The sequence below is a fragment of the Sinohyriopsis cumingii genome, chromosome 17, assembly GCF_028554795.1.
Source record: "Sinohyriopsis cumingii isolate HCF-2022 chromosome 17, ASM2855479v2, whole genome shotgun sequence".
NCBI lineage: Eukaryota > Metazoa > Mollusca > Bivalvia > Unionida > Unionidae > Sinohyriopsis > Sinohyriopsis cumingii.
Window position 1 is genome coordinate 4,394,220 of NC_142977.1, and position 20,952 is coordinate 4,415,171.

Sequence of the window (20,952 nt, forward strand, 5' to 3'; positions counted from 1 at the left end):
GTCAGCGAGTGCAAACCATCTATAAAGTTTAGTCAAGGTCAGTGAGTGCAAACCATCCATAAAGTTTAGTCAAGATCAGTGAGTGCAAACCATCCATAAAGTTTAGGCAAGGTCAGGGAGTGCAAACCATCCATAAAGTTTAGGCAAGGTCAGTGAGTGCAAACCATCAATAAAGTTTAGTCAAAGTCTGTGAGTGCAAACCATCCATAAAGTTTAGTCAAGGTCAGTGATTGCAAACCATCTATAACATTTAGTAGAGGTCTGTGAGTACAAACCATCCATACAGTTTAGTCAAGGTCAGTGATGTAGAACTAAAGTTAATGTGCTAAAGTCACCTTGAACTTTGATTTATTTTTAACCCCAAAACTTCTGTATCCAAATGCATGCTATTTAAAATATTTGGCAACAGTACAAGGTGGAGAATTTGACTTGATGAAAATGCGAACTATGAGATTTAGAATTCATACTTTTTCCTTTAACTGACAATAGATTAACTCATATTAATTATTATTGTAACATTTACCATCTGAATCTGGTTCATGTTAAATCTTGGTGTTTCATTACAGCATGAATAGAATGCATACTGTGCCAAAAAAATGCAACTGTTTTGTTTTAAATCTAAGAAGTCAATATAATGACAATCTTTTTAATCTAGTGGCTTGATATCCTGATTCTGTCACATGTATGCCTACAGGTTTTTGTCTAGATTTCATATTTATCAAAAATCAATTGACCATATAAATGCAAACAATATTTCCCTGAGATAATAAAAGCTGAATTTAATTACATTCAAAGAAAGAGTATACGGAGATAAATATTCTTTGTGGTGAATGTATTTTTTTTTTTTACAGTTATATGTATCTATTACAAAATTACAACTTCAGCAATTATGTCACTGAGCAAATTTGGCAAGCCAGGAAGATTATAACAAGAGCCCCATGAAGTTATTGGTGTTGTACTTGGTAAAAAGAACAAAAGTCCAATGAAAGTACTGGTGCTGTACTTGGCAAAAAGAACAAGAGTCCCATGAAGGTACTGGTGCTGTACTTGGTAAAAAGAACAAAAGTCCAATGAAAGTACTGGTGCTGTACTTGGTAAAAAGAACAAGAGTCAATTGAAGGGGCTGATGCTGTACCTGGTAAAAAGAACAAGAGTCCCATGAAGGTACTGTTGCTGTACTTAGCATAAAGAACAAGAGTCCCATCAAGGTACTGATGCTATACTTAGTAAAATGAACAAGAGTCCCATGAAGGTACTGGTGCTGGACTTGGCACAAAAAGATTCCATTGAAGGGACTGATACTGTACTTGGCAAAAAACGATCCCATTGAAAGGATGATGCTGTACTTGGCAAAAAGAATTTCCAGGAATTCAAGTCTATTTTTTTTAAATAACTACTAAGTGTTGAAATCATCTCTGATATCCTTCAGTGATAACAAGATTTTCAAATTAGTTTGTGTGTTGTGCATACTGGATGTCAGAATGGCATCATTTTTATTTAGGACCAAGTATGCATCATCCAAAGTCTTTTGGTGAAAACCCCACGTCTGTATGACGGAGTAGTGAGATGAAGATTTTCAAGACAGCCATTATGTCAGCCATATTGGATGTACGACTGGCGTCATTTTCATTTAGGGCAAACTAGGTATCATAAAAAGTCTATTAGTGAAATATCCATGTTTATATAGCCATCCATTTGGGAGATGAAGACATAAGAATATTTTCAAAATGGCCACCATGGTGGCATATTGAGCATCTCTTTGCATGATTTTCATATAGGACCAACTAAGCATCGAAGAACTCTTGTGATGAAAACCAAATATCAAAATGACTTTCCATTTAATAGAAGAAACTATAAGGAGATTTTCAAGATAGCTACCATCATGTTAACCATCAAATACTCAACCATTTCCATTGAGGTCCAACTAGACATTATAAGAAGTTTTCTAGAGATACTGAGATGATTTTCCATTAATTTAGAGGAGTAACAAAAACAAGGTTTTCAAGATGGCTGTGATCGTGGCCATACTGGATATCTGATGCTCATTAGGACCAACTGGACATCATGGGAAGACTTCTGGTGAAAGTACAATGTCAATATGACCAGCCATCTGGACATCATAGGAAGACTTCTGGTGAAAGTACAATGTCGATATGACCAGCCATCTTAGTGATAAGATTTTCCAGCTGGCCATTGTGGTCAGAATAGCACCATTTTCATTTATGACCTTAATCGATGTCATTCAGAAGAAGCAGTAATGACATTATGATTTTTTAAGAAGCCCCCACCCACCCCTGCCGCCACACATTCCAGCTGGTTTTACTGTCATATATAATGGTACTTATGCAATGGCTCATATACTGAACTATCCTACCATTATTTACCAAATCAAAGAAGGTCATTCATTGGATTACACTGCATGAGTAGGTCATTCATGGGATTATATTAAATGAGCAGTAGGTTATTCATTGGATTATATTGCATGAGCAGTAGGTCATTCATTGGATTATATTGCATGAGTAGTAGCTCATTCATTAGATTATACTGCATGAGTACTAAGGTCATTCATTGGATTATATTGCATGAGCAGTAGGTCATTCATTGGATTATATTGCATGAGTAGTAGGTCATTCATTGGATTATACTGCATGAGCAGTAGGTCATTCATTGGATTATACTGCATGAGCAGTAGGTCATTCATTGGATTATACTGCATGAGCAGTAGGTCATTCATTGGATTATACTGCATGAGCAGTAGGTCATTCATTGGATTATATTGCATGAGCAGTAGGTCATTCATTGGATTATACTGCATGAGTAGTAGGTCATTCATTAGATTATACTGCATGAGTACTAAGGTCATTCATTGGATTATATTGCATGAGTAGTAGGTCATTCATTGGATTATACTGCATGAGCAGTAGGTCATTCATTGGATTATATTGCATTGAGTAGTATAGGCCATTCATTGGATTATACTGCATGAGTACTAAGGTCATTCATTGGATTATACTTCATGGAGTAGTATAGGCCATTCATTGGATTATACTGCATGGAGTAGTATAGGCCATTCATTGGATTATATTGCATGAGTACTAAGGTCATTCATTGGATTATATTGCATGAGCAGTAGGTCATTCATTGGATTATACTGCATGAGCAGTAGGTCATTCAATGGATTATATTGCATGGAGTAGTGTAGGCCATTCATTGGATTATACTGCATGAGTACTAAGGTCATTCATTGGATTATACTGCATGGAGTAGTATAGGCCATTCATTGGATTATACTGCATGAGTACTAAGGTCATTCATTGGATTATACTGCATGAGCAGTAGGTCATTCATTGGATTATATTGCATAGATTAGTACAGGCCACTCATTGGATTATACTGCATGGAGTAGTATAGGCCATTCATTGGATTATATTGCATGAGTACTAAGGTCATTCATTGGATTATATTGCATGAGCAGTAGGTCATCCATTAGATTATACTGCATGAGCAGTAGGTCATTCACTGGATTATACTGCATGAGCAGTAGGTCATTCATTAGATTATACTGCATGGAGTAGTATAGGCCGTTCATTGGATTATATTGCATGAGTACTAAGGTCATTCATTCGATTATATTGCAAGAGTAGTAGGTCATTCATTGGATTATATTGCATGGAGTAGTATAGGCCATTCATTGGATTATACTGCATGAGTACTAAGGTCATTCATTGGATTAAACTGCATGAGCAGTAGGTCATTCATTGGATTATATTGCATGAGCAGTAGGTCATTCATTGGATTATACTGCATGAGCAGTAGGTCGTTCATTGGATTATATTGCAAGAGTAGTATAGGCCATTCATTGGATTATACTGCATGGAGTAGTATAGGCCATTCATTGGATTATATTGCATGAGTACTAAGGTCATTCATTGGATTATATTGCAAGAGTAGTAGGCCATTCATTGGATTATACTGCATGGAGTAGTATAGGCCATTCATTGGATTATATTGCATGGAGTAGCATAGGCCATTCATTGGATTATATTGCATGAGTACTAAGGTCATTCATTGGATTATACTGCATGAGTACTAAGGTCATTCATTGGATTATACTGCATGAGCAGTAGGTCATTCATTGGATTATACTGCATGAGCAGTAGGTCATTCATTGGATTATACTGCAAGAGTAGTATAGGCCATTCACTGGATTATACTGCATGGAGTAGTATAGGCCATTCATTGGATTATATTGCATGAGTACTAAGGTCATTCATTGGATTATATTGCAAGAGTAGTAGGCCATTCATTGGATTATACTGCATGGAGTAGTATAGGCCATTCATTGGATTATATTGCATGGAGTAGTATAGGCCATTCATTGGATTATATTGCATGAGTACTAAGGTCATTCATTGGAATATACTGCATGAGCAGTAGGTCATTCATTGGATTATACTGCATGAGTACTAAGGTCATTCACTGGATTATACTGCATGAGCAGTAGGTCATTGATTGGATTATACTGCATGAGCAATAGGTCATTCATTGGATTATACTGCATGAGCAGTAGGTCATTCATTGGATTATATTGCATGAGTACTAAAGTCATTCATTGGATTATACTGCATGGAGTAGTATAGACCATTCATTGGATTATATTGCATGAGTACTAAGGTCATTCATTGGATAATATTGCAAGAGTAGTAGGTCATTCATTGGATTATATTGCATGAGTACTAAGGTCATTCATTGGATAATACTGCAAGAGTAGTAGGTCATTCACTGGATTACACTGCATGAGTACTAAGGTCATTCACTGGATTATACTGCATGAGCAGTAGGTCATTGATTGGATTATACTGCATGAGCAATAGGTCATTCATTGGATTACACTGCATGAGTAGGTCATTCATGCGATTATATTAAATGAGCAGTAGGTTATTCATTGGATTATATTGCATGAGCAGTAGGTCATTCATTGGATTATACTGCATGAGCAGTAGGTCATTCATTGGATTATATTGCATGAGTACTAAAGTCATTCATTGGATTATACTGCATGGAGTAGTATAGGCCATTCATTGGATTAAATTGCATGAGTACTAAGGTCATTCATTGGATTATATTGCAAGAGTAGTAGGTCATTCATTGGATTATACTGCATGAGTACTAAGGTCATTCATTGGATTATACTGCATGAGTACTGAGGTCATTCATTGGATTATATTGCAAGAGTAGTAGGTCATTCATTGGATTATACTGCATGAGTACTAAGGTCATTCATTGGATCATACTGCATGAGTACTAAGGTCATTTATTGGATTATACTGCATGAGCAGTAGGTCATTCATTGGATTATATTGCAAGAGTAGTAGGTCATTCATTGGATTAAACTGCATGAGTACTAGGTCATTCATTGGATTAAACTGCATGAGTACTAGGTCATTCATTGGATTATACTGCATGGAGTAGTATAGGCCATTCATTGGATTATATTGCATGAGTACTAAGGTCATTCATTGGATTATATTGCAAGAGTAGTAGGTCATTCACTGGATTATAGTGCATGAGTACTAAAGTCATTCATTGGATTATATTGCAAGAGTAGTAGGTCATTCATTGGATTATACTGCATGAGCAGGAGGTCATTCATTGGATTATATTGCATGGAGTAGTATAGGCCATTAATTGGATTATACTGCATGAGTACTAAGGTCATTCATTGGATTATATTGCAAGAGTAGTAGGTCATTCATTGGATTATACTGCATGAGCAGTAGGTCATTCATTGGATTATATTGCATGGAGTAGTATAGGCCATTCATTGGATTATATTGCAAGAGTAGTAGGTCATTCACTGGATTATAATGCATGAGTACTAAGGTCATTCATTGGATTATACTGCATGAGCAGTAGGTCATTCATTGGATTATACTGCATGGAGTAGTATAGGCCATTCATTGGATTATATTGCATGAGTACCAAGGTCATTCATTGGATTATATTGCAAGAGTAGTAGGTCATTCATTGGATTATACTGCTTGAGCAGGAGGTCATTCATTGGATTATATTGCATGGAGTAGTATAGGCCATTCATTGGATTATACTGCATGAATACTAAGGTCATTGGATTTTATTGCAAGAGTAGTAGGTCATTCATTGGATTATAATGCATGAGCAGTAGGTCATTCATTGGATTATTCTACATGAGTACAACATCATTCATTGGATTAAACTGCATCAGTACTAGGTCATTCATTGGATTAAACTGCATGAGTACTAGGTCATTCATTGGATTATACTGCATTGAGTAGTATAGGCCATTCATTGGATTATATTGCAAGATTAGTAGGTCATTCATTGGATTATACTGCATGAGCAGTAGGTCATTCATTGGATTATACTACATGAGCAGTAGGTCATTCATTGGATTATATTGCATGAGCAGTAGGTCATTCATTGGATTATACTACATGAGCAGTAGGTCATTCATTGGATTATACTACATGAGCAGTAGGTCATTCATTGGATTATTCTACATGAGCAGTAGGTCATTCATTGGATTATACTGCATGAGTACTAAGGTCATTCATTGGATTATATTGCAAGATTAGTAGGTCATTCACTGGATTATACTGCATGAGTACTAAAGTCATTCATTGGATAATATTGCAAGAGTAGTAGGTCATTCATTGGATTATATTGCATGAGTACTAAGGTCATTCATTGGATTATACTGCATGAGTAGTAGGTCATTCATTGGATTATATTGCATGAGTAGTAGGTCATTCATTGGATTATATTGCAAGAGTAGTAGGTCATTCATTAGATTATACTGCATGGAGTAGTATAGGCCATTCATTGGATTATATTGCATGAGTACTAAGGTCATTCATTGGATTATATTACATGAGTAGTAGGTCATTCATTGGATTATATTGCATGAGTACTAGGTCATTCATTAGATTATACTGCATGTAGTAGTATAGGCCATTCATTGGATTATATTGCATGAGTACTAAGGTCATTCATTGGATTCTATTGCAAGAGTAGTAGGTCATTCATTGGATTATACTGCATGAGCAGGAGGTCATTCATTGGATTATATTGCATGGTGTAGTATAGGCCATTCATTGGATTATACTGCATGAGTACTAAGGTCATTCATTGGATTATATTGCAAGAGTAGTAGGTCATTCATTGGATTATACTGCATGAGCAGTAGATCATTCATTGGATTATACTACATGAGTACAATGTCATTCATTGGATTAAACTGCATGAGTACTAGGTCATTCATTGGATTAAACTGCATGAGTACTAGGTCATTCATTGGATTATACTGCATGGAGTAGTATAGGCCATTCATTGGATTATATTGCATGAGTACTAAGGTCATTCATTGGATTATATTGCAAGAGTAGTAGGTCATTCACTGGATTATACTGCATGAGTACTAAGGTCATTCATTGGATTATGCTGTATGAGCATATGTTATTATGCTTTGTTCAAAACTGTTTTGCATCAACGCTTGGTGCTCTATGAAATTAGCAGTTATCAACTTTTTATCTCATGTGTCCAAAATCCCATGACTTCCAAAACATTGCAAGGTTTTGTCAATTTCCATGAATTATCAAGGCCCTTGAAATTTATTTTTAAATTTCAAAACTCTGCCATGATTCCAGGACCTTTGGGAACCCTGTGTGTATATTTCCCGACATATTTGCTATTTCCTAACATACAATATGTGTATTACCTGACATATATTTGTTCTTTCCTGACATGTGTGTATTTCCTGACCTATTTGCTATTTCTATTTTTATATTCACAAAATCTCAGTGACATAACTCATTATTTATTGTAGCATATGCTTACTTTTGTTTTCAGGGTAATTTTTATCACAATGATCATATTTCATGGAAAATAGTTTTAAATTTAACACATAAGGATGAAGATGATCCAAGAACAACTGGTCTCTGAAAAAAGGCAACTGGCATCTGATAAAAGGCAACTGACCTCTAACAAAAGGCAGCTGGATTCCAGTAAAAGGCAAATGGCCACCAATAAAAAAGGCAATTACACTGCAATACAAGACTTTCAGTCATCCAATTTACCATTTTCTATGTAACATATGGATGAACCTGAAGAATTTCCAATCAAGAAAGTTTATTTTGTTGAATGAAAAGTGTGGATTTTTAATTATGTGTATAGAAATGCATGATTAAGGCAATGTTCCAAAGACAATGGTCACTGAAAAATTCAAAGCATCAGCGGCGTGGGGGGGGGGGGTGAAGGCAGTGATACAATGTCCAGCAGAAGTTAAGATTTGAGACACATATACACAGACACACACATCAGGGATTCTTCTCAGAAAATGTGGCCATATATTTTTTAAATTTGAACCAAAATAGACATTCCACAGAGATTTTCTTTAACAACAATATACTATATAATTTCAATGAACAACAATATTTTATTCCAATCTAATGTTTGAAACATTTTGTATTAATTGATAACAAGCCAACTTACTACACTAAAAATGTATAACAGCTAATAGATTGACATTTCCAATATAGTCAGATGGTGAAATCTATTTAATCAGGTCCTAAATAAGTTCTAGAATAAAATCAATAATGGGTTTAGACAAGTAACCAGGAGATAGCTTTCACACCTATTTTGTATTGTGCCTTGTGACTACAGAATGTGTGAACAAAACAAGAGAAGGTCCTGACTAAAAAATCTAGGACAAGACCTTTGAACTAACTGAGAGAAGACACTGAATAGTAAAGCTAAGACAATGACACCTTTAAACAAAATGAGAGAAGACACTGACTAAGAAAGCTAAGACAACATCACCTTAAAACAAACTGAGAGAAGACAATGACTAGGAAATCTAAGACAATGACACCTTTAAACAAAATGAGAGAAAACACTAATGAGAAAATCTAAGACAAAGATACATTTGAACAAAAAAAGAGAAGTACTCAATTAGGAAAGCTAAGACAATGACACCTGTATATAAACTGAGAGAAGATACTGACTAGAAAAGCTAAGGCAATGACACGTTTGACTAGGAAAGCTAAGACAATGACACGTTTGACTAGGAAAGCTAAGACAATGACACGTTTGACTAGGAAAGCTAAGACAATGATACCTTTGAACAAAATGAGAGAAGACACTGACAAGGAAAGCTAAGACAATGACACCTTTAAACAAAGTGAGAACACACTGACTAAAAAAGCTAAGACAATGGCACTTTTAAAGAAATGGAGAGAATATACTGACTAGGAAAGCTAAGACAAAGATATTTTTGAACAAAATGAGAGAAGACACTGACTAGAAAAGCTAAGAAACTCTGTGTGTGTGTGTGTGTGTGTGTGTCTGTGTGTGATTTGGATTTTAATGCAGCTTTAACAATTTTTCAGTCATATTGCTACAATGTCTGCAGTGTTGCAGTATAGATGTCTAACATTGGGCATCATGCCGCAGACATGTAGCATGATGTCCCACCCAATCACATTATCCTGACACCAGGCCGACCTGTCCTAACACTAACCTCTTAATGCTGAGTGCATTGCAAGGCAGCTGTAAGTAGCATTTTTAACAGCCTTTGGTATTACTCGGCCAGGATTCCAACCCATGACCTCCCACATCTGAGGCAGACATTCTAACCACTAGGCAACCGGAGCGGTCACTAATACAATGACACCTTTAAACTAAGGGAGAGAAGACACTAACAAAGCTGAAGAGACTGTGAAAGGATCCTAACAAAAAAGCTAAGATAGCAACACCTCTGGTAAATGTCTGACAAAGAAATAAAAGCTTACCTTCATGTTGTCTGGGGGATCACCTTGTCCAGTTGTGGAACAGACAAAAACAACAACAGATTCGTTTATCAAGTTGGCCTGAAAAAATACAACCAGATATTACCATATTTAAAGAAAATGCTACAGCATAAAAATCTAAAGCAAGTATGCAGTACTGAATTATAATTTGCTTAAAGATAAATCAACTTAAAATTTATAATCATGTATTTCCTGATTACCATTCATATTTTGTATACTAGGCAGAATGTCAAACCCTTGAATAAACAAGTCTGCATGACAAGCCCTGAATATCAAACCCTTGAATACACAAGTCTGCATGATAAGCCCTGAATATCAAACCCTTGAATAAACAAGTCTGCATGGCAAGCCCTGAATATCAAACCCTTGAATACACAAGTCTGCATGACAAGCCCTGAATATCAAACCCTTGAATACACAAGTCTGCATGACAAGACCTGAATATCAAACCCTTGAATACACAAGTCTGCACAACAAGCCCTGAATATCAAACCCTTGAATAAACAAGTCTGCATGACAAGCCCTGAATATCAAACCCTTGAATACACAAGTCTGCATGACAAGCTCTGAATATCAAACCCTTGAATACACAAGTCTGCATGACAAGCCCTGAATATCAAACCCTTGAATACACAAGTCTGCATGACAAGCCCTGAATATCAAACCCTCGAATACACAAGTCTGCACGACAAGCCCTGAATATCCAACCCTTGAATACACAAGTCTGCATGGCAAGTCCTGAATATCAAACCCTTGAATACACAAGTCTGCATGACAAGCCCTGAATATCAAACCCTTGAATACACAAGTCTGCATGACAAGCCCTGAATATCAAGCCCTTGAATACACAAGTCTGCATGACAAGCCCTGAATATCAAGCCCTTGAATACACAAGTCTGCATGACAAGCCCTAAATATCAAACCCTTGAATACACAAGTCTGCATGACAAGCCCTAAACATTAAGCCCTTGAATAAACAAGTCTGCATGACAAGCCCTAAATATCAAGCCCTTGAATAAACAAGTCTGCATAACAAGCCCCGAATATCAAACCCTTGAAAAAACAAGTATGACAAGCCCTGAACATCAAGCCATTTAATAAACAAGTCTGCATGACATGCTCTGAATATCAGGTCATTGAATAAACAAGTATGTATGACAAGCCCTAAACATCAAGCACTTGAATAAACAAGCATGCATGACAAGCCCTAAATATCAAGTCATTGAATAAACAAGTATGTATGACAAGCCCTAAATATCAAGCCCTTGAATAAACAAGTATGACAAGCCCTGAGCATCAAGCCATTTAATAAACAAGTCTACATGACAAGCCTTGAATATCAAGCCCTTTGAATAAACATGTATGACAAACACTGAACATCAAGCCCTTGAATAAACAAGTATGTATGACAAGCCCTGAATAATCAAGCCCTTGAATAGACAAGTCTTAATGAAAACCCCTTCAAGAAACAAGTCTGCGTGACAAGCCCTGAATAAACAAACCAGTCCGAATGTCAAGGCCTTGAATAAACAAGTCAGAATGTCAAGCCCCAAATCGATATAGTTCATCATTACCCCATGGGCAAGCCCCAAATCGATATAGTTCATCATTACCCCATGGGCAAGCCGCAAATTGATATAGTTCATCATTACCCCATGGGCAAACTGCAAATCGATATAGTTCATCATTACCCCATGGGCAAGCCCCAAATCGATATAGTTCATCTTTGCCCCATGGGCAAGCCCCAAATCGATATAGTTCATCATTTGCCTATGGGTAAGCCCCAAATCGATATAGTTCATCATTACCCCATGGGCAAGCCCTCCACAATGACCAGCAGATGTAGATGGTGGATAACTTTAGTTATTTTTGTTGTTGTTGTTGTTGTTCTAGGGTTTAACGCCATTTTTCAGCACAAGTTATTTTTGTTGAAACCAAATTAGAATCACAGATCATTATTTGCTAAAAATATGGTGAAGATATTTATAAATGCATTCCACCCATTGTTGTTTTGCACTGAGTTCATGTGAAAACCATTTATTTGTGGATAACTTAACATTGCATTTCTATATAAATCTTTTTCCTGTATTCAACAAGCTTAGTGCAGGCTATACCTCAACTGGGATTTTATCACTATAACAAGAAAATAGGATGTGCACACAGTTTTAGTAATTCTGATTTCTAAATAGCAAATATATTAGACACTAGCAAGAAAATGTTTTTGGTCATGCCAGCTATCCACAGTGATGGGCCTCTCGGTCATGTCAGCTATCAGCAGTACTGTTCCTTCTTGGTCATGCCAGCTATCAACAGTGATGGGCCTTCTTGGTCATGCCAGCTATCAACAGTGATGGGCCTTCTTGGTCATGCCAGCTATCAATAATGCACAATGCTATGCCTTCTTGGTCATACCAGCTATCAATAGTGATGGGCCTTGTTTGTCATACCAGCTATCGACAGTGATGGGCCTTCTTGGTCACACCAGCTATCGACAGTGATGGGCCTTCTTGGTCATGTCAGCTATCAGCAGTACTTGGACTTCTTGGTCATGTCCGCTATCGACAGTGATGGGCCTTCTTGGTTATGCCAACCATCAACAGAGCTGAGACTCCTTTTCTTATTATATTCAACATTGATTTCTCTATTGCAATATTTTTTATTATGGTGATTTTTTTTAAAGGGGCAAGTACACTCCTCCCTTTTTATAACTCTTTATTATAATTTGATTCCAGGTAAATCACAGCGCCACAATGAATATCATGACCCAAATTATTTTTTAAAAAATTAAAAATACAAACTAACTATTAAGAATTAACTGAAACATTTACATGACAGTCATTACATTAGGATTTGTCTATCAAATGTTAGACAATATGGGTCAATCAAATGTTTGACAACATGGGTCAATCAAATGTTAGACAATATGGGTCAATCAAATGTTAGACAATATGAGTCAATCAAATGTTAGACAATGTGGGTATATCAAATGTTAGACAATATGGGTCAATCAAATGTTAGACAATATGGGTCAATCAAATGTTAGACAATATGGGTCAATCAAATATTAGACGATATGGGTATATCAAATGAAAGACAATATGGGTCTACAATATGAATGACAACATGGGTGTATCAAATGTTTGACAATATGGGTCAATTAAATGAAAGACAATATGGGTCTACAATATGAATGACAATATGGGTCCATCAAATGTTTGACAATATGAGTATATCCATTGAAAGACAATATGGGTCTACAATATGAATGACAACATGGGTCCATCAAATGTTTGACGATATGGGTCTATTAAATGAAAGACAATATGGGTCTACAATATGAATGACAATATGGGTCCATCAAATGTTTGACGATATGGGTCTATTAAATGAAAGACAATATGGGTCTACAATATGAATGACAACATGGGTCCATCAAATGTTTCACGATATGGGTCTATTAAATGAAAGACAATATGGGTCTACAATATGAATGACAACATGGGTCCATCAAATGTTTGACGATATGGGTATATTAAATGAAAGACAATATGGGTCTACAATATGAATGACAATAGGGGTCAACAATATGAATGACAATAGGGGTCTATTAAATGTTTGATAATATTGTTCTATCAAATAAATGACTATATTGGTCTATAATATGAACGGCAATACAAGTCCACAATATGAATGACACTATGGGTCTACAATATGAATGTGTGATTCGGATTTTTAATGTAGCTTCAACAATTTTTCAGTCACATTGCTATAATGCCTGCAGTGTGACTGTTTATAGTGATGTCTAGCACTGGGGCATCATGTCACGGACATGTAGCATGATGTCCCATCCAGTCACATTATCCTGACACCAGGCTGACCAGTCCTAACACTAACCTCTTAATGCAGAGCGCCAAACAAGGCATCTGTTAGTACCATTTTTGTAAGTCTTTGGTATGACTCGGCCGGGGATTGAACATACAATCTCCCATCTCTGAGGCAGATCAGATGCTCTAACCACTAGGCCACCAGAGGGGTTACAATATGAATGTCAATAAGGGTCTACAATATGAAAGGCAATATAGGTCTACAATATGAATGGCAATATGGGTCTACAATATGGGTATTCAATATGAATGGCAATATGTGTCTACAATATAAATAGCAATATACGTCGACAATATGGGTCTATCAAATGTTTGACAATATGTGTTTATCAAATGAATAACAATATTAGTCTAAAATATGAATGACAATATTGGTCCACAATATGAATGACAATATGGGTCTACAATATGAATGACAATATGGGTCTACAATATGAATGGCAATATGTGTCTACAATATGAATGACAATATGGGTCTACAATATGAATGGCAATATGTGTCTACAATATGAATGGCAATGTGTCTACAATATGAATGACAACATGGGTCTATCAAATGTTTGACAATATGGATTTATTAAATAAATGACAACATAGGTCTACAATATGAATGACAATATGGATCAATCAAATGTTTGACAATATGGATTTATTAAATAAATGACAATATAGGTCTACAATATGAATGGCAATTTGGGTCTACAATATGAATGGCAATTTGGGTCTACAATATGAACAACAATATGGCTTTTAAAAAAGCACAATACGAAGCTTAGTATTAATATTCACAGTACGTTTTAAAACATGATTATTTTACAAAGTTTAATTTTCAACTATTTTGAAGTGAAAATTTTTGTAATTTACATGAACTGATATTATTACAATATGTATGACTGGATTTTGTTTATTTCTCCACCACCCCCACCTCCATGCCCTATCTCACATACAACCAGTCATTGAATTGTTTATTATTCTCCGATCACCATGGCTTGGTACAATTATGGACCCAACTACCGCATTATAATGAGGGAGAGCTCCATGTAATAAAGAAATCTGGCAAACTTTCTGCTCCAAGCTCAAAAAAGATTGGTCTGTAAAATACATATGCCCCACTGCTGACATGCAGACCAAAACAGTTCAAGTCCCAAAAATTAGAAACATTTTAAATATTGCTCTATTTGCATGAAAATTTAATCATGGCATCTATACATACACACAAATATGGCATCTATATATATACACACAAACATGACATTCATACATACATACAAACATGGCATATATACATACACACAAACATGGCATCTATATATACACATAAACATGACATTTATACATACATACAAACATGGCATCTTTACATAAACACAAACATGGCATATATATATACACACAATACACACAAACATGACATCTATACATACACACAAACATGACATCTATATATACACACAAACATGGCATATATACATTTGGCATATATACATTCACACAAATATGGCATCTATATATACACACAAACATGACATACATACATACAAACATGGCATCTATACATACACACAAACATGGCATCTATACATACACACAAACATGGCATCTATACATACACACAAACATGGCATCTATACATACACACAAACATGGCATCTATGCATACACACAAACATACACAGAAACATGGCATCTTTACATACACACAAACATGGCATCTATATATACACACAAACATGGCATCTATACATACACACAAACATGGCATCTATACATACACACAAACATGGCATCTATATATACACACAAACATGACATCTATATATACACACAAACATGGCATCTATACATACACACAAACATGACATCTATATATACACACAAACATGGCATCTATACATATGGCATATATACATACACACAAACATGACATCTATACATACATAGAAACATGGCATCTATACATATGGCATCTAAGCATACACACAAACATGACATCTATACATAAACACAAACTTGGTATCTATACATACACACAAACATGGCATCTATGCATACACACATACACAGAAACATGGCATCTATACATACACATAAATATGGCATCTATGCATACATAAAAATGTGGCATCTATACATACACATAAATATGGCATCTATGCATACATAAAAATGTGGCATCTATACATACACATAAATATGGCATCTATGCATACATAAAAATGTGGCATCTATACATACACATAAATGTGGCATTTATGCATACATAAAAATGTGGCATCTATACATACACACATACAAGGCATTTATACATACATACAAATGTAGCATCTATGCAAACACACAAACGTACACAAAAACATGGCATCTATACATACACACAAACATGGCATCTATACATACAGTGGTCCCCCTCTTAAACGGCCCCCCTGACCAGTGGCCACCAGCTCCTTATGACCAGAATCCGTTGGCACCGACGAGTTTGTGTTTAAAAGTACCCCTCGCGAAAGGCCACCCAGCTAACACAACCAGCGGCCAACATATTAGTGCAATAATATAAAATTTACCCCTCACAAGCGGCCGCATTTTATTTGAATATGTATCCAGAACCAGTATTTTATTCATAATGTGTGTTAAATAATCCGATTTCTGTTTCCTGATGTCAGGTTTTCGTTACTGAAAGAAGTGTTGAGTAAAGTACATGTACCACTAAGGTTAATATTACATCGTTTACGCCTCACGAGAAGCCAAATTTATTCCATAAAAACCGAGAAAGACTCAAATTTTAATCCATACAAAGGGGTAAGTACATGTAATCCAATTAGCCTTACTGCTGTGTTATCATAAGATGTCCAGTTTAGTCACTCTGATAATTGTTAAGGTTACAATTATTGAACAGTAGTAACAGCTGAGAAGTGGCAGTACCAATGCACAATACCCAAGTCAGCAGGAAAATGGTTTGATAGCCTTTATGGCTTCCCTTAGTAAGATGTTGAGCTTGTTCACTTTGATAATTAGTGGCTATTACTACTGACAATAATTGTCAAAATTACGAATCCTAACGGCCACGAGGTCAATCTGCGTGATGTTAATTGGTACATATCGAAGATCGAAGCCATTTTGGCTTCTCTCACTTAATGTAAAGAAATGTATAAAAACAATAGGGTACCAGACTGCGACTAACGAATCACGTGACAAGATCACTTCCTTTAAAAACACATGGCAATTTGTTTAGATGCATACAAAATTGTTTTATCAGTACTGCAGTTGGCAACATGAATAACTTACTGCAAAAAGATCAACATGTCATCGAGGAAAAGAAAAATTCTCACTTTAGAAGAGAAAGTGAAATTCATTCACCTGACTGAAAGGGGGGTGTCGAGGAACCTTGCAGAAAACTGATGTCGGAAAGACTCAGATGAACAATATCGTGAAAGATAATGAAACAATTTTGCAGAAGTGGGAAGGTGAAATGGACGGAGAAAGGAAGATTGTTTGAGCCAGGAGACGTTTGTATCCTGATTTGAATGACAAGAAAAAGCAACAATTTTGTCAGTTGAATTGGGATATGACGACTTTACCGCAAGTAACGGATGGTTGCACCAATTTCAAGTGCGACACAATATTAAGTGTTCTGTCCTTAGTGGAGAATCAGCTGATGTTAAGAATGAAGTTGTCGAAGATTGGAACAAAAGACTAAATGATATATGCAGGGAATATGACAGTAAGGATATTTTTAATTGTGATGAGACTGGTTTGTGTTTTAGACTGTTACCAACAAAGTGACAGATGATGTAATCTGTAACATAATTATAAAGACAGTTTTAAAACTATATCAATGGTTATTCACAGCATTCTTTTGAAAATGATGACACAGTTTGTTTTACATTTATTTCACAACATGCATGTGATTTGTCATCCCCCTCTAGAAAGGCCACCCTCATTATAAGGCCACTTCCCTGCTGCATTAGGGGTGGTCTTATAAGAGGGTGACTACTGTACACAAAAAAAATAGCATCTATACCTACACACGATCATGGCATCTATTCCTATATAACAATATGCATACCAAATTTATCTACCCTGAGGAGGACTTTGCTAAGAAACATTTTGCGCAAAAAGTTACAAAATCTGGGCTAGAAACTGCCATCAGCAAATTAGCATTTGGCTAGATATGATTCTGAAATGCAACTGAAGAATTATTTTAGTAAAGAATGTTACAACTATCTATATGTTGCTAATACTGAAAAAAGCTAATATCGAGTCCTGCAATGTGAAATTGAGCCCTGCAATGTGAAATTGAGCCCTGCAAATGTGAAACTGAGCCCTGCAATGTGAAATTGAGCCCTGCAAATGTGAAACTGAGCCCTGCAAATGTGAAATTGAGCCCTACAATGTGAAATTGAGCCCTGCAATGTGAAATCTGGAAAGCGTTGCTGCAATGGCCTAAGCATTTAATAACGTCATCTATATCTACATACAAATAAATCTACCAAATTTTACTTGTGTTAACAAGCAAAAATAAGCCAAAAATTCAAATTCAAAAGGAGTTCAAAGATGTGTATACACTAGACTTAAATAATATCATTTGTCAATCCCTAATGGTTTTTCTTCATAATGCTAGCAATAATTTTAACAAAACGAAAGTCCAAGTCCAAAACACTTTTAAACTAAAATGCTTCAGAATGTTGTGACACCTGCTGTCATGACAAAATCCAAAAACCTTGCAAAGTTGCAGTCGAGACATACAAGAATGCTTCCACTGGAACGCAGTAGAGGCATCCAAAAGCTTTTCCAACTGAATGCCGTAGAGGCATCCAAATGTGCTTCCACTGAATGTATTAGAGGCATGCAAGGGAGCTTCCAATGAATGTATTAGAGGCATGCAAGGGAGCTTCCAATGAATGTATTAGAGGCATCCAAGGGAGCTTCCAATGAATGTATTAGAGGCATGCAAGGGAGCTTCCAATGAATGTATTAGAGGCATGCAAGGGAGCTTCCAATGAATGTATTAGAGGCATGCAAGGGAGCTTCCAATGAATGTATTAGAGGCATGCAAGGGAGCTTCCAATGAATGTATTAGAGGCATCCAAGGGAGCTTCCACTGAATGTATTAGAGGCATCCAAGGGAGCTTCCAATGAACGTATTAGAGGCATCCAAGGGAGCTTCCACTGAATGTATTAGAGGCATCCAAGGGAGCTTCCAATGAATGTATTAGAGGCATGCAAGGGAGCTTCCAATGAATGTATTAGAGGCATGCAAGGGAGCTTCCAATGAATGTATTAGAGGCATGCAAGGGAGCTTCCAATGAATGTATTAGAGGCATGCAAGGGAGCTTCCAATGAATGTATTAGAGGCATCCAAGGGAGCTTCCACTGAATGTATTAGAGGCATGCAAGGGAGCTTCCAATGAATGTATTAGAGGCATGCAAGGGAGCTTCCAATGAATGTATTAGAGGCATCCAAGGGAGCTTCCAATGAATGTATTAGAGGCATGCAGGGGAGCTTCCAATGAATGTATTAGAGGCATGCAAGGGAGCTTCCAATGAATGTATTAGAGGCATGCAAGGGAGCTTCCAATGAATGTATTAGAGGCATGCAAGGGAGCTTCCAATGAATGTATTAGAGGCATGCAAGGGAGCTTCCACTGAATGTATTAGAGGCATTCAAGGGAGCTTCCAATGAATGTATTAGAGGCATGCAAGGGAGCTTCCAATGAATGTATTAGAGGCATCCAAGGGAGCTTCCAATGAATGTATTAGAGGCATCCAAGGGAGCTTCCAATGAATGTATTAGAGGCATCCAAGGGAGTTTCCACTGAAATGCAGTAGAGGCATGCAAGGGGGCTTCCAATGAATGTATTAGAGGCATCCAAGGGAGTTTCCACTGGAATGCAGTAGAGGCATGCAAGGGGGCTTCCAATGAATGTATTAGAGGCATCCAAGGGAGTTTCCACTGGAATGCAGTAGAGGCATCCAAAGGGTTAAATGGTATTTTCACAATTTTCTCAGAACAGATAGATGGATAGGAAGACACGACCAAATCAAGATGCATCTACTGCAATCAATAGGGTCATGAACCAGACAAGCCTCTGAATAAGACAAACATATCTATACTCATTTTTCCATTTTACTTCTATATACTAATCATACATACTAATTTGTTTTTTGCATTGATGTATTTGTAACAAAAGTGTTCCATAGCATTTTAATTTGCCTCATTTTACTGGACTTAGGACTTGTCCTAGACTATATTACAAGAATCAAAAAGAATTCTTACAACTTGATAAGAGTCAAGGGCAACAACTCTGACAGTAAAATGCATGCGTTTTGCTTCTCTACTTAGTCTCTCTGCAACATCCTGGGCAGTCCCTGTCTGACTTCCATACAGAATTAGGAGTCGTCTGATCTGATCTTCCATTTTTCACTGCAATCAATAATAACAATTACATGGTCATAAAACTGGAATAGTTTATCCATATTCCCTTTCTCCATATATATATATATATATATATATATATATACACATACATACATACATATTTAACAATCAGTGGTTGTAGACCCCAATTAAATATATGTGCATGTACATATGTGTGATTTTAACAATTTTTCAGTCATATCGCTATGATGTATGCAGTGTCGTAGTTTAAAGTTATGTCAAGCACTGAGGCAGCATGCTGCACACATGTAGCATGATGTCCCAAACATTGTCCTGACACCACTCTGACCAGTCTTAACACTAACCTCTTAATGCTGAATGCCTAGCGAGGCAGCTGTTAGTACCATTTGTATAAGTCTTTCACATGACTCAGCCAGGGTCCATGTGGTAATAGCAACAATGAATATCTCATTGAGTTCCTTAGTGACAGTGGGAAAGATCAAATGAAGACTAATATTTTTGTTATATATACAAATTATTTCTTCCTCTTCTTCTTGTAGGATTTAATGCATTTTTCAGCATACAATAGGCTATACATGGTGACCAGTATTAGTGGTGGAGGAAGAACCTGAGAAATCCCCAGAAAGAACCACCAACCCTCGAGAAGCTACTGAGAAGCTTTCTCACATACCTACATTGGCCGAATTCGAGACCTGAACCCACACAAACAGAGGTGAGATGGCAGTGATCCGTAACAGAGAACACTTTAGACCGCTCAGCCACTCAGGGCCCCACACAAATTATTTTTGTTTTGTTCTAACATGTAATCCATATTCAAATTTATGGA

General features: G+C 36.5%; 1 protein-coding gene across 1 annotated transcript in view; it reads right to left on the bottom strand.

Moving 5' to 3' along the window:
• LOC149777668 (NADPH-dependent diflavin oxidoreductase 1-like) overlaps nucleotides 1–20,952 on the bottom strand; it is a 106,926-nt gene that overhangs the window by 83,243 nt on the left and 2,731 nt on the right. Inside the window, exons 2-3 of the mRNA XM_089938717.1 lie at nucleotides 20,004–20,150; nucleotides 9,828–9,905 (exon numbers count right to left, since the gene is read on the bottom strand). Of these exons, the coding sequence (XP_089794843.1) occupies nucleotides 9,828–9,905; nucleotides 20,004–20,144 (219 nt within the window). The 5' untranslated portion in view covers nucleotides 20,145–20,150. The remainder of the gene's footprint in view (nucleotides 1–9,827; nucleotides 9,906–20,003; nucleotides 20,151–20,952) is intronic.